This window comes from Geotrypetes seraphini, chromosome 13 (genome assembly GCF_902459505.1).
Source record: "Geotrypetes seraphini chromosome 13, aGeoSer1.1, whole genome shotgun sequence".
NCBI lineage: Eukaryota > Metazoa > Chordata > Amphibia > Gymnophiona > Dermophiidae > Geotrypetes > Geotrypetes seraphini.
The window spans coordinates 31,271,648-31,287,852 of record NC_047096.1 but is presented as its reverse complement, the minus strand read 5'-3'; the positions used below and the strand labels follow the sequence as shown (position 1 = coordinate 31,287,852).

The 16,205-nt window shown below is 36.7% G+C and overlaps 1 protein-coding gene across 1 annotated transcript in view; it reads left to right on the top strand.

Moving 5' to 3' along the window:
• Positions 1 to 16,205, top strand: part of TTC12 (tetratricopeptide repeat domain 12) — a 112,056-nt gene that overhangs the window by 55,830 nt on the left and 40,021 nt on the right. Inside the window, exons 11-14 of the mRNA XM_033918456.1 lie at positions 7,315 to 7,384; positions 10,043 to 10,131; positions 10,467 to 10,635; positions 14,396 to 14,488. Coding sequence (XP_033774347.1) covers positions 7,315 to 7,384; positions 10,043 to 10,131; positions 10,467 to 10,635; positions 14,396 to 14,488 — 421 coding nt within the window. The remainder of the gene's footprint in view (positions 1 to 7,314; positions 7,385 to 10,042; positions 10,132 to 10,466; positions 10,636 to 14,395; positions 14,489 to 16,205) is intronic.

Below are 16,205 nucleotides of genomic sequence, written 5' to 3'. Positions count from 1 at the left end.
AAAATCTACTTGGCAACGGTTTTTAACCATTTCCTGGCTGCTAACTTCGGGAAAAAAGAAATTGTGAAGGATAAATATCAATATAAATATCAATCTCTGCTGCTATAATTGAAAAGAGTAGATATAGGAGATTGTAGGTTTTTTCAGCGTTTGGGCTGTGAGAAAAAGACAAATAAAAGGATTAATGATTTCTTTAACCTGAAGAAAAGTGACATTGAGGCAATTGAGAGACGCTGAAAATACATATATTGAAAGACTAAAGTAAATATACTGGATGGAATATTGCTCTCCTCTGTAGAGGCTGCGATTGGGCTTATAAGAGGAGAGCCAGAAAAGAAGACTACAATTTTTTTTTTTTCTCAGCGCTGAAGCTAGATGTCAACAACGAGTTTGATAAATTAAATCTATAAAAGAATAAACAGCCATATCTAAAAAAGATCTAAGGAAAAGAAAGGCTACTAATTTGAATGTTTTTGCCTTCATAGAGACTGAGATTGGGCTTGAAAGAGAAGAAAAAGAAAGACTACCGATATTTTTTTTTTCACAGCAATAGAACCTAAGACAAATAACTTACAGTTGCTTTAAGAATACTGTAAAAAAAGGAGGTTGGCTTAGACGGATGGTTGGATAAACAAACAGCTCCATATATGCAAATATATTAAAAGAATTACTACCAAATATTCTTAAAGAAACTAAAATATATATTGAAATATGACTTCAACTAAACAAAATAAAGCTGACTTGGGAGCTGGAACATCGGGAAGCAATAAGAGGTCGAAACCAGAGCCAGGTACACCCTCTAAAATCCCATTACCAACAGAAAAAAATCTGGATGTTATGGAAGAACTAAGACAAATAAAAGAAATTGTCTTAGATAGTAACAAAAAACTACAAAAAGCAATGGAAGATGCTGCAATCCTAACTAAAAGAGTGGACATCACAGAAAATAGAATTTCAACATTAGAAGATATTACAGAACAATTAAATACAGATATGAATCACAGCAAAATCATATGGAAAGAAATAACAGAGATAAAAAAAAATCTTGAAGACAGCCGGAATCGTGAAAGACGGAATAATTTAAGAATAATCGGATTACCTGAAGGAGTGGAAAAGAATGATCCGATTGCATTTCTTGAAAAATTTCTACCTAAAATACTACCATTGAAATTTAAAACGGAACTGGAAATTGAAAGAGCTCATAGGATTCCAACACAAAGAAATAACACTCAAACAGGTCCAAGAACTTTAATTTTCAAACTTTTAAGACATCAACAAGCAATTGAAATATGCCAAATAGCTAAGGAAATCAAAAATCTTAAATGCCAAGATTCAAAAATATACATAGTCCCGGACTTTGCAAAAGAAACAGCAACAAGAAGAAAACAATTCTTAGACATGAGACCACAACTAAGATCTCTAGGAGCTAGATTTGGGCTCCTCTACCCGGCGATTATGAAGGTAACCATTGCTAACAAAACGCAAAACTTTACGGATCCAAAAAAACTACAAGAATTTATGAATCAACTGGAGCAACCTATGACAATCTAAAGAACATTTAATGGGTTCATACTAAAGACTATTGACCAATTTGAGAAAACTTTGACTTATATGATAATGAACTTCAATAAAAGAACATTGGTTAAAGATAGATTGGAACAGAAAGCAATGGAAAAAGAACACACAAGGATCGAATTAAAGACTTAAACAACTTGCAACATTCTCCATGGAAAACAAGAAAACTGAAAAAAAAATACAAAAATTCTAGAATTCTACTCAGAATAAATAGAATAAACTTACTGGCAGGAACGAAAATGAATTGAAACACATCTCCGAACTCAAATGATGACGAAGAAAGTTTTTTCAACAAACTTAAAGATGTACTGATTGGTTGAGAAATTTTGAAGGTGGAGTAATCACAAAGAAGATTATAAAAAAAAAAGACGAATTGATTGGTTTGTTATAATTCCTGTTGAAGGCGGTAATTCGGGTTTAATTTTGCGTTCCAGATACATTAAAATGCGTTTCAAATACGATATATATGAAAAGAATATATCTGAAACGCAAAAATTGCCTGAAAAGCAGGTATGAAAGCTTTTTAAAGTAAAAATAATATACCACCTGAAAAGAAATGAATTGTAATTGAAATGTTCTTAGACATAAGTAATGTAATATAATCATTCTTATGGATTTAAAGATATACAAATATAGAAAATAATCTTTCAATGTATAAGAATGAAAACTTTTTACTTATTCATATAATTAATAATAAAATAAGAGAAATATACAGAAATAGAGAAAAAATGGTAGTACTTTAGATAATTATTAATAGCTTGTGGGAGTTATCTAAATCTAACCTCAACCTGCGTATCCAAGTTTTCGTAATTAATGAGGGGGGGAAGGGAGGGATAAAAGGGATGGGAGGGAATAAAAGGGAAATATATAAGGTAATCATGGGTGTAAAGGAAAAAAGAGAAATGAAATACTTAAAACATTGGGAAAATATACATACTTTAATATCTGAAAATAAATGGATATTAAAATTATGTCTTTAAATGTTAACGGTCTAAATCATATGATAAAAAGGAAAAAAGCACTATCATTTTTAAAAAGGCAAGATGCAGATATATGCCTTATACAAGAGACCCACCTCTCACATATAGAATCTAAAAAGCTAGAAGGAGGTTGGGTCAAAAAATGTTTTTTCTCACCAGCTATAGGGAAAAAAAGCAGGTGTTGCTATTTTAATTAATAAAAAATGCTCTGCTTCATTTAAACTAAAAGCTTCAGATATTCATGGAAGATGGATAATGGTGGAAATGAATATGGGAAATACTACCATGACGTTAATCAATATATACGCCCCTAATTCGAACCAAAATGAATTCTTTAAAACTCTTCAACAACTGATCATACCACTGGCTACTTCAAATCTTATAGTAGCAGGGGACTTCAATGCTGTAATGGATCCTTTATTAGATAAAAACCCAAGTAGAGTTATGAAATCTATGGGACTAGATAATTTGATTCAATCTTGTGATTTAATAGATATATGGAGAATACTTCATTTTGATGGTCGGGAATTTTCTTTCTGTTCTCATGTTCACAATTCCTTTTCAAGAATAGATTATATCTTTACTTCAAATCATCTTGCACATCAAGTGACACAAGCTGCCATTGATCCAATTATTCTATCTGACCATGGTGGAGTGTGGATTAAAATTAAAACTACAGATCAAAATAATAACAGACCAATTTGGAAAATGGATAATACACTGTTGGTTGACCAAAACTTTTGTGAAAATCTTCTAACAAAAATGAAAGAATTTTTTCAAATAAATGATAATGATGATATTAACAGAGAAACTTTATGGGATGCTTTTAAGGCATCAATTAGAGGACAAATAATTTCTTATTCGGCATTTCTAAAAAAACAAATAAAAAAACAATTTTTAATCTTAGAAAAAGAGATAAAAAATTTAGAATCAAAACTTATAGAAAAATGGGAATATTCAATTCAACAAGAATTATTAAAATTAAAAGGTAAATATAATGAGATCTCATCTAAGATGATTAGGAAAGATTTATTTTCTCAACAAACATTGTACTATGGTAATTCTAACAAATCAGGAAGAATATTGGCAAACTATCTTAAAAAGAAAAAAAGAAAAACAAAATTAATAGCAATAAAAGATGAAAATGGAAATACATATACACAAATTGAACCTATTTTAAAACAATTCTTGAAATTTTATAAATCTCTTTATTCTTCCGAAAATTATCTAAATAAAGAAAAAGATGGTTTTGAATTTTTAAAAATGTTAGAGGGTCCAAAAATTCCTGAACATATAAAACGAAGTTTGGAAGAACCAATATCACTAAAAGAATTAGGAATAGCTTTGAAGTCCCTTAGAGTTGGATCCGCTCCAGGTGGTGATGGATATACAGTGGAATTTTATAAAACATTTCAAAATTTTTTATTACCCTATTTATTAAATCTCTATCAATATCAGCTCAATAAAGGTTGTATTAAAGGCACTATAGCAGAATCTCTGACTATTGTTTTGCCAAAGTCCAATAAAGATCCCACTTTGGTCTCAAACTATAGACCAATATCTTTAATTAATGTAGATGGAAAATTATTAGCAAAAATACTTGCGCTAAGATTAGCTAAAGCTCTCCCCCATATAATAGGTATGCATCAAACAGGATTCGTTGCTCAAAGACATTCATCTCACAATACCAGATTAACATTCCATATGTTATATTTAACAAAGAAAATGAATGAACCTACTTTTGCAATTTCATTAGACGCAGAAAAGGCCTTTGATAGAGTAGAATGGCCTTTTATGTATCAAGCAATGGAATGGTTTGGTATAGGTCCTGGATTTATACAAATGATACAAACAATGTATAGCTCCCCTTCTGCTAGATTATATATTAATAACACGTTTTCAGAAAAATTTAATCTACAGAGAGGAGTTAGACAAGGATGTCCCTTATCCCCTTTGCTGTTTGATATTGTTTTAGAACCCTTAATATTAGCCATCCAACAAGCTAAGGAGATACAGGGTATACCTTATTCAGATAAAGAATATAAGATATCTGCTTATGCAGATGATTTATTACTATATCTGAAGAATCCAGAATCCACCATTCCACATCTACTTGAATTGATTGAGAAATTTGGAAATTTTTCAGGATATAAAATTAATTGGAATAAATCAGAGATTCTTCCACTAAATATACATTGTACAAAAGGTTTATTTGATACATTCCCTTTTGTTTGGAAGGAAGAATATATTAAATACCTTGGAATTTTGATAACAAAAACAGTAGATGAAACAATGAAAATTAATGAAAAATGCTTATTACAAAAAATAATAGAAATGTGTGAGCAATGGAATCCTTTGCATTTATCTTGGTGGGGAAGAGTACAAACTGTAAAAATGATGATTTTACCGGTAGTATGTTACCAAATGGGGATGATACCAGTTTTTTTTCAAGATTCGTTTTATACAAAAATAAATAGGACTTTGACAAAATTTATATGGCTTAATAAAAAACCAAGAATTGCTCTAGCGTCATTACAAAGATCAATTAAGGAGGGAGGGGTAAATTTTCCCAACTTTTATAGGTATCATCAAGCCTATATCTTACGTCATGGTATGTATTGGATCCTCCCAGAACCCACAGATAATATTCCAGACTGGTTTTGGCTAGAATGGAGGCTTATGTTTCCATTACGTCTTAATCATGTAATTAGTATCAAAATGCCAAGGTTATACAAAGATCATAAAATCTTTATGGATACCTGGAAAACTCTAAAATACATAAGTAATCTTACTCAAATTCCAATTAGTAAATCAACCAACCAAACTATATGGCTAAACCCCAAGATCAAAATTGGCGGTTTTAAAGTCATCTGGAAACATTGGATGATAGCAGGCATTCGCACTTTGGATGATGTAATTAAAAATGATAAATTGCTGGAGTTTTCACAATTGCAACAAAAATTTGGTCTCAATAAAACACAATATTTTTAATGGTTGCAATTGAAGCAATCTATTCAGAAAGGGTTCCCTGAATGGAAAGATCTCGCTAAATATCACAGTTTGGAATTCTTATGTTTCCAGATGGACTCTATAGGTCACAAAGCCGCACAGTGGTATAAATTAATATCCGGATATATAAATAAAAAACCAAAAAATGGTCTTAGAGACATTTGGAGCATTGAGATAAAACACCAAATTAGTGCATCTCAATGGCCACGACTTTGGTCTTGGAGGCTAAAATGTACGGTGTCAGCATCTATGAGACAAACTTGGTTTTTTCTTCTTCATAGAGCTTTTTGGACCCCTACTCGTTTACAAAAAATAGATAGTTCAAGATCTAATAGATGCTGGCACTGTCATATTGAAATTGGGACATTAGATCATCTTTTATTCTTTTGTCCATTTATCCTATCATTCTGGAAATCAATTTGGCCCCAAATTAACAGAATGTTAGAAAATCCAGTAGCCTTGACATATGATACTATATTATTTGGAACAACTATGAGAGCAAAAAGCCAAATTTCATCCAGTAATAACAAACTTTTATTTATTTTAACTGGAATTGCAATACAACAAATTACATTCAATTGGAAACAACATGATAGATTGAATTATATGTTCTGGTGGAATTCGGTATGCCACATATATAAAATGGAACTCGCTATTGCAACACACAAAGGATACATGAATAAATTTAAAAAAATATGGGGACCATTAACCGATTTTTGTAAAGAAGGATAATTTTTCCTATAAATAAAACTTGGAAATATCTGAAGACCGTTAACATAATTTCTCTAATGAACTTTTCCCATGATAAGATAATTGTAAAGAGGGGAATGGGGTGGGCTTTTCAATTTTGAGTATTACATACTAAATTAATATTTAAAGAATGTACAATAAAATTGATTTATGTATTATTGGTTGGGAAGGAGGGTGGGACAGGGGATTATTATATTAATGTTAAACTTGATATTAATATATGAGTTAGTCAAGTGTGTATTTAAGTTTCTATTGAGTTTATTTGTAACACTTGTTGTAACACAAAAAAATGAATAAAGATTTAAAACAAGTATCCAGATAATAATTTATACCACAATGCGGCTTGATGTCCTAGGAAGTCTGCTTGGAAGCATAGGAACTCCAGGCTATATTGATTGTTAAGATTCTTCCATTCAGGGAACCCCACCTGAATAGCCTGCTTCAACTGTAACCACTTAAAACTTTACAGTTTTATTTTTAATTTTAATGGTTGTTTTATATGGGGTTGTAACCTTGATACTGATATTTCTAGGCAGGAGAGTCGGCAAGGATAGTAAGTGACTGGTCCCCTTCAGTTGCTTCTTTCCGGATCAGCAGACCCAATCGGTGTTTCTTCTTCTGCTTTTACATGCCACTTCACCTCATTTGCATGGGTGGATCGGATCGGATTGGAGATTGATTGGGAAGGTGTTTAGTAAATTAGGTCAGGGCCTGGGAACGATCACAAAACCAGTAAAACTGGTTTTGCGATCATCGTTACAGGATCGGTAAGTTTAGTGAATCTAGCCCTTGGTTAGTTATGAAATTTGGAACCTCCCACTGCATTTTTTTTTTTGTCTGTGAAATATGATCCAAAATTCTTTTATGGAGTGCTGTTTCCAGCAGTGCTGATAGTCTAACAATAACATTTGGTTTCAGGATGCTGGTAAATGGCTCATGCCATGGTCAGAAATAAGGTGGTAGAGTGGCCTAACCAGTGAATATTGTGTGATTCTTTCAGGCACCAACAAAACATTGTTCCGGACAGGCAGCGGCTTCAGTATCATCAATGATAACAAGGTTGTCTGCCGGTAAGGAATACAGAGGGCATCTGTGTGCCAGGAATCAAACTATTGTATCATTTTCTAGCAAGTGCAAATAAACTCTCATATGAACAGCTCCAAAGATAATTGAGACAGCCAGATTAACTGCCTCTGATAAAACACTTCTGAATTTCTCTTTGTGGTAATATGAGAGGAGAAGGATACTCATATATATAATGCACTGCAGTAAGATTTTGTTTTACTGATCTATACAACATGCTTTATATTTTCAGTATAAAAGAAAAATTATATTTGTTTTTGAAACAGTGGGTTGTACCATACAGTGTGTTTGATAACTTGCTTTTGTTTCACATGTGTAAGGAAGAAGCTGTCACTTGGTTTATTTTCAAATATGGTTCAAGTCCAAAAATCCATATGCCAGAAATCTGGACTGCTTGAGAATCCAGACCCTTTAAAATTGCAATCCAGACTGGTGTTGCCTGATTCACCGATTCATTGCAGTGAATTGATTCGAATCAATTTGTTTCCTTAAAAAATTGGACTCACCGATTCAGTGAGTACTGAGTCTCCTCCGGGTCTCCTAAATCAGCAGCAATGGTGAATAGGCTTCTCCTAGCCTGGCCACCGGGGCCTTCCCTCTGCTGCATCACTGATGACGTGGCAGTGTGAAGTCCTGGCAGGCAGACTGCAAGTTTCACTGCTGCTGCTGCTTTAGGATGCCCAAAGGTTGAGGTCTCACGGGGTGGGGTGGGAGGATGGGGGTTTGATTGAGAAATTCTACACAGGGTATGGAAAACTACTGCACAGGAGGATGGGAGGGAGGAATGGAATTCCCTTTTCCCATGCAGAATCTCGTCACACTGGCCATGTCGTGGTATCTACAGCAATTCCCGCACACTGCCTGCTGCTGACCCGGAAGTCTCTCTGTGGCAGAGGGGAGAATTCAGGGTTAGCGGCAGGCAGCATGTGAGAGTCGCTGCCGATACCGTGACTCAAAGAAGCAAACCTTGGAGTACAGAGGAGGAGAGGAAGGAAAGTTGGTGGCACAGGGGAGGAAAAGGGTGAAAGGAACTTAAGGAAGGAAAGCTGATGGCACAGGGGGAGGGAAGAGGAAGGAAAGTTGGTGGCACAGGGGAAGGGAAGTGGTAAGAGGAAGGAAAGTTGGCACATGGGAGGGTGAGAGGAAGGAAAGTTGGTGGCACAGGGGGAGGAGAGGGAGACATGCATGGTGAGGGGAGAGGATGAAACTGCACATAATGGAAGGGAGAGATGGTGCATAGAGGGGGATAGAGAGATTTAACATAGGGCACAAGGAATGGAGAGAGAGAGGTGTTGGACATTGGGGTAGATGAGAAGGAGAGAAAGATTCACAGGAGGTGGAAGGGGAGAAGGAGGGAGATGTCTGATCCAGGAGCAGAATGGAGTGATGGAGAGATGCCTGGAAATGGGAGTGAGGGAAGAGAGTGGGAGAAATGCTGGACCATGGGGAGAGTGCAACAGGGAAGAGATAGAGAGATGTCAGGCTAAGAGGGTGGGGAGGAGATGCTGGATTATAAGGGTGGAGGAAGGAAGATGCTAAGAATGGTAGAACCCTGATGGGGAGGATAGGGTGGCAAGAAAATGGATAAGAGGACAGATATAACAGAGGGTAGAAATATGGTAATGGAGGTACATTGAACATAAGCACATAAGCATTGCCTCGGGTCAGACCAGGGGTCCATCGCGCCCAGCAGTCCGCTCCCGCGGCAGCCCCTCAGGTCCGTGACCTGTAATTGGGGCTGAGGAAGGAATGAGTTGGGGAATGGGAGAGAAGATAGATATTTGATAAGTAGCTGAAAAGTGAGGAGAAGGGTAAGAAAGAGACAGAAAAGAATAATCCGCAAACATCTGAAAACCTGGCTTTTCTCAAAAAATGTAAGTCTCCCTCCAACTTAGGAATCAAGGAAACTCTTATATCTTGGCATCCCAAATCCTCTAAATTTTCTTCACACTTCTACCTCTAACCCTCTGTTGTAGTTCCTTCCTATTTCTCCTACTGTAAACCGCGTCGAGCTCTACGAACGTGGAGATGATGCGGTATACAAACCTAAGGATTAGATTAGATTAGATTGATCAATATGTCTGAGGCAGGTGTAGTGAGGGAATATACAAGAGAGAGTAGAAAAGACAAATAGATAGGAGCCACTTGAAGGAGAATTAGCAGACGAACCAGAAAGCAGAAAAAAAGAAACTGGAACCAACATGATGGAAAAATAAAACATCCAGACAACAAAGATAGAAAACCATTTTATTTTAACTGTTTTAAATGGAATATGGATAATAATTAGCAAAAATATTGTTTAAATTGTGACAAATAAACTTGCAGAATTGGGTACAGAGCCTGGTAGGGGAAGGAGTGAGGGAGGGGGCTGGGGGCAGAGCCGGGCAAGGCAATTGAATATATAGTTTATATTTGAGTCAACCTTTTTCCCCTTTTTATGGGGGGGATAAAAGGTCACCTTGGTTTATATTCGGATCAGTTTATATTTGAGTATATACAGTGCATCCAATCTTCCTATAGCAGCAAGCCCCTAGTTATTTGCTGGAACATGCAAATTCAGAAATAACTGTGGAAGTGATAAAGATCAGCTTCCAGAGCACAGCTCTTTTTGATTGTATAAATGTTTTTCTTTTCTTTTTTTACAGATCTATCAGTCATACGGTGGGGGACACAGAAGCCAGGGTCCTCTGTCTCTGTGTTCTCAAGCTTTGGCAGACAGTTTGCCAGGGAAATGGTAACCTTGCCCTGAACTCTGATTTCTTTGATTAATTGTCAAGGGTATAAGCTTATGCAGTGTTAGTTGATTTCTGAAGTTATGCTGTGGATGTGCCAGTCTCCGTAGTGCCTGTTGTCTCCCTTGGATTATCCTTTAGGAAGAAGGAGATCAGAAACAAGCCTGGTATCTTAGAGGCAGTGAGCTTATACATAGCCCTTGTTCAGAAATGAGGAATGAGGGGTGGGTTTATGGGGAATTTTGCAGGGGTGAAATCCAGGGGTGTGAACAGTATGACACATTACCTTGCTATGTCTGCTTTACTGTGTACTATTTGCATGTATGTCTCTCTGCAGAGGAAAACCAGCATGCCTTGCTGGCACTCCCTAATACAGGCAAGCAACTTCTCTGTTTGCTAATGTCCTGGGAGCCTGAAATCCACCAACAGACTCTGGCAGTGCTGACTATCTACACTCAAACTGAGATGGGAAGAGACCTGATCAGCAAACACCTGGATCTTGCTAAGTATGAGATTCAGTTCCAACTGTTAAGTCTCCTCTCACTGGTTTGGAGGGGGCCATCCAAAAATGAGATGTAACTTATACGTTTCCATGGAGCTGACTGGGGGCTCTAGCTTATTTGTAATCTGCTCTCAGTGCATGCATAAGAGTCCACCATCCATGTTTTTACCATCAGTTGTACAGCATTTCTGAGGTTTAATTGCACAGAACAGGCAGGTCACCTAGGAGTCTTGCAGAACCTGCATGCTTTAAGTTATTGAAACTGCAAGACTACTGTACCACTCTTTTTTTTTTTTAAATATCTTTATTCGTTTTTACATTATGCAAACAAGTGTACAATAATTCAAGTCATACTATACATTCTTCACTTGAAACTCTACATTCATTTTATACCATAAACTATCTCCCCTCCCTCCCTTTCCATATATTACCCCTCATAATGTCATAAAACCCACCCATCCCTCCTCCCCCCTACATATATTTAATGGGGATAAATATAATTATTTATTTATTATAATACTCAATTAATGGTCTCCACACCTCTTTAAATTTCTTATAATAACCTCTCTTGATTGCCAATGTTTTTTCCATTTCATACACCTGACAAACCGAACTCCACCAGAAACAATAATTCAATCCTCTATAGTCTTTCCAGTTATGTGTTATATGTTGGATGGCAACTCCTGTTAAAATCATTAACAGTTTGTTATTATTCGATGAAATTTGACTTTTGGCCCTCATAGACATTCCAAACAAAACTGTGTCATATGATAGGGCCACAGGATTCTCTAACATACAATTTATTTGACCCCAGATTAATTTCCAAAAATTATTAATAAAAGGACAATAAAATAATAAATGATCTAGAGTTCCAGCCTCAAGATGACAATGCCAACATCTATTAGACTTAGAGCAATCCAATTTTTGTAAGCGAACAGGGGTCCAGAGTGCTCTATGCAACAGGAAAAACCATGTTTGCCTCATAGACGCAGACATTGTACATCTTATCCTCCAAGACCAAATACGTGGCCATTGAGATGCATTAATTTGATGCTTAATCTCAATGCTCCAAATATCTCTAAGTACAGTCCTTGGTTTTTTATTTAAATATCCAGATAATGTTTTATACCACTGTGCGGCCTGGTGACCCATAAAATCTGCCTGGAAGCATAAGAATTCTAGAGTAAAATGAGTATTTAAAGACTTCCATTCAGGGAACCCTGCCTGAATAGCCTGCTTCAATTGCAACCACTTATAACTTTGTTTTTTATTAAGTCCAAATTTATGTTGCAATTGTGAAAACTCCAGCAGCTTACCATCATTAATAACATCATCTAAAGTACGTATTCCTGCTTCAATCCAATCCTTCCAGACAATCATAAAACCGCCTATTTGTATCTTGGAGTTCAGCCATATATTTTGACAAGTAGATTTTTGAATAGTAATAGGAGTTAAGTTGTTTACATACTTTAATGTTGTCCATGTGTCCATTAATATCCTATTGGTTTTCCTTATTCTAGGCATTTTAATGCTAAGCAGATGACGAAGCCTGATAGGAGACATGAGCTGCCACTCCAACCATAACCAATCTGGAAGCTTCTCCATGAGTTCTGGGAGGACCCAATACATACCTTGGCGCAATATATAGGATTGATGAAACCTATAAAAATTTGGAAAATTTACCCCTCCCTCCTCAATTGGTTTTTGTAAAGTCACTAGAGCAATTCTTACAGCTTTACCCAGCCAAATAAATTTACTAAGAATATTATTTAACTTTTTGTAAAAAGAGAATGCAGGTAGTGGACTCCTATGTGTATTAGAGGGAGTGTGCCCGCCTTATCACTTACTGTTGGGCTTTCAACTTAAAGGGATTTGAATATAGCTTATGCCTTTCAGGAGTTCAAGTTAGTTATGTTCAGGTATGGTAGGTTAATTACTCAATAGAGAGATAAGTTCCTTAGTAATCTGTGGCTAACAGGGACTATTTTTCAATTTTTCACAGCTATAAAACATTTAGAATACAAACTAATTGTGAGTGCAAAAGATAATAATAATAATTAAATTATATAAATAATTTGTGAAGTGCTCAGACCTGATAACCCATTTTGTAGTGATGTCACCACAATGAGGTTAACTAGGGGACCATCATTGCATTCACTTGTCCCCTGCCATCCCTGAATATTGAATACTGTATCTTATCTAGTGATGGTACTTATCTTCGTTCAGGGGTTGTTCGTGTTGAAGGTGTTAACTCTCATTGGTGACTGATATCTATTAAAGTGCTCGTGCTTCTTTAAAAATGTCGTTAGTTCTTTCTTAGGTAAACTCCCGTCCCCCCGACCCGGATTTCGTCTCTTCGTCAGGGAGGGACACTAAGAAAATTCAGACAGCGAACTGATATCGGCTCGCTATGGTCAGAGAAGTTCAGACTGGACTGAGCTCAGTCCAGTCTGAACTTCTCTGACCATAGCGAGCCGATATCAGTTCGCTGTCTGAATTTTCTTAGTGTCCCTCCCTGACGAAGAGACGAAATCCGGGTCGGGGGGACGGGAGTTTACCTAAGAAAGAACTAACGACATTTTTAAAGAAGCACGAGCACTTTAATAGATATCAGTCACCAATGAGAGTTAACACCTTCAACACGAACAACCCCTGAACGAAGATAAGTACCATCACTAGATAAGATACAGTATTCAATATTCAGGGATGGCAGGGGACAAGTGAATGCAATGATGGTCCCCTAGTTAACCTCATTGTGGTGACATCACTACAAAATGGGTTATCAGGTCTGAGCACTTCACAAATTATTTATATAATTTAATTATTATTATTATCTTTTGCACTCACAATTAGTTTGTATTCTAAATGTTTTATAGCTGTGAAAAATTGAAAAACAGGTATGGTAGGTGCCATACTTCCTTTCCATCTGACTCTCTTCAAGAAGTGAAATCAGCACCATCCTCTTTCTTTACTGCTTCCAGTCCATCTTTCATTAGGAACCTCTCGTGATTCTTTTCATAGTTATCCGTTACTGCTCCTTTTATGTGTTCTAAGGGTTTGCTTTGTTTTGCTTTGAAACTGTGCCTGCTAGTATCTTGGGTCAGGTGCTTGAGGTGAAGAGGTTTGAGCCCTCTGAACCCTTTTCAGTCGTAGCAGGTTTTCACTGCCTCTCAGATACCCTGGAAAGCTTTGGACAAAGCCCTGCATGGCTCTTATGTTCTTCAATACTGTCAACAAAGGCAGGTACAGGAAAGCATTCAGAACTTGGCAAGAAGTGGGAATGTGCATGGCTTTTAAACACATTTTTTTGTACAAACAAATGCCCAAAGAAACCATGTAGTTTGGGATTCACGTTCCCAGATTTACCTGTTTGAAAATGCACAATCTCAGTATGATAAAGGTATGTATGTATGAATGTATTGTTTCACAACATGGGAATATATTTGATGTTTTAGAGGAGGAGCCCCTAGTTGTATATTTTGGGTGGGGTTAGAAACTAGCACATACAGATTGGATTTTCCAACTTACACATTATTTTCCAGCCAAAATCAGCTTCTAGAAATAGCATGTATATAGTCCATAGGTCATTTATACCCATGGACAATTTTTGATAGGAAAGTATGTGCATACCTTCCTTTTGAAAATTAGGCACATGCTGTACCTGGGTGGGCTCTTTGAATATTTTTCCCATAATATTTTTTGACTTAGTTTGAAATAATATTTTATTTAGATCCATATGACATGATTGTTTTGGTTTTGAACAGGTTGGTGCAGACATTACTGGGTTTCATGGATTTATTTGATGAGAGAGCCAGTAGTGCTATCAGTCTGCTAACTGAGTTGTCTTCAGAAGAAAGGTGATATGTGCTCTTTGGACTTTTCTCTGTACTGTGTTGTTGCCAATCTTTTCTTGATGTCTGACTGTACATGTCAGTGAATACATTAATTTACTAGAATTTATTGGCAGCCTTTTGAAGAAATTCACCCAAGTTTGTGTACAGCAGGTAAAGCTTGCCCAAGGTCATAGGAAAAGTTAGTAAGAGAAACCTTTGTTACAGTATACTCTCAGTTAATGGGGACCAATGGAGATGATAGATGCTGGATAAATATAGTTTCTGGTTGCTTGAGAGCTACTATTAAAAATAGGCCTAATATTATACCCTATACTATGCCATACCATAAACTGTTCCAGACAAACTACTGGACTTGTGGTAGGCAAAGCGTGGGCATACCCAGGTGTGGCATGCCAAGTTTACACTTAAATTTCCCCCAGAAATTGATTTTATTTTCATTTTTATTTAAAGTATTACATTATTTCTTTTTTTTTTTTTTTTTTTTTTTTCTGGTTGAGTTCCGTTTAACAGAGAGTCTACTGTATTTATCCTGCATGGTGTCTTTAGGGTACACAGCACTGAATTGGAGGATTAACATAGCTGCCATGTCCTTCAGAGTTGGCAGTCTTTCCCACAGATTCTATATACTGCAACCAAAGTTGTGTGCACAAATCTATGCATTGCTGATTTACACATGCAACTTAATTGGTTAACAAACCAGTCGGCGCCCATAATTGCCAATTAACAAGCAATTATTGGCACTAATTAGAATTTACATGCACAACTTTCTAAGCGTAATTCTTTAAAGTGGTGCATGCAAATTCTATTGCATGAATCTTGGGAGGGTCATGGGCATTGTTACAGAAAACGTCCAATCTGTGCACAGTTTAGGTGCAGGCATTTAGGGCTGCTTTTATTAGCATAAATAGCTACGCCTAAATATTATGCACAAACAAATATAAAAAAGCCACACTTAAATATGGTTTAAACAAATCACAAAGCTTTAAGTGGTTGCAGCTGAAGCAGGCTATTCAGGAGAGGTTCCCTGAATGGAAAAATCTTAACAATCAGTATAGTCTGGAATTCTTATGCTTCCAGGCGGATTTCTTGGGACACCAAGCCGCACAATGGTATAAATATCTGGATTTATGAATAATAAACCAAAGACTGCGCTTAGAGACATTTGGAGCATTGAGATTAAGCATCAAATTTCTGCATCTCAATGGCCACGGATATGGTCTTGGAGAATGAGATGTACAGTGTCTGCATCTATGAGACAAACTTGGTTCTTTTTGTTACATAGAACATTTTGGACCCATGTTAGATTACAAAAGTTGGATAGCTCTAAGTCTAATAGATGTTGGCACTGTAATCTGGAAGCAGGGACTCTAGATCAGGGGTGCCCAATACGTCGATCGCGATCGACCAGTAGCTCAGGAAGGCAACGTGAGTCGATCGTGGAGCCCATCCCGAGCTCCGTGATAGACTCGTGTTGCCGTCCTGATCTATGGGCCGATCAGCCTTCCTCTCCAGTGTTCTCCCTAGGGCCTTTTAGCTGGGCGGTCCGCCCAGCTGTCATCTGCCACTGCTGAACATTAAAAAAAACCCCCAAAAACAGCTTGGAGATTTCAGCCCGTAGCGAACTTATGCTCCGGGCTCTAACGTGTGCGAGCCGGCTTCTCTTCTCTTCCCTCCGAAACCGGAAGTTATGTCCGGGGGGGGTGGGGGAGAAGGGAAGCCG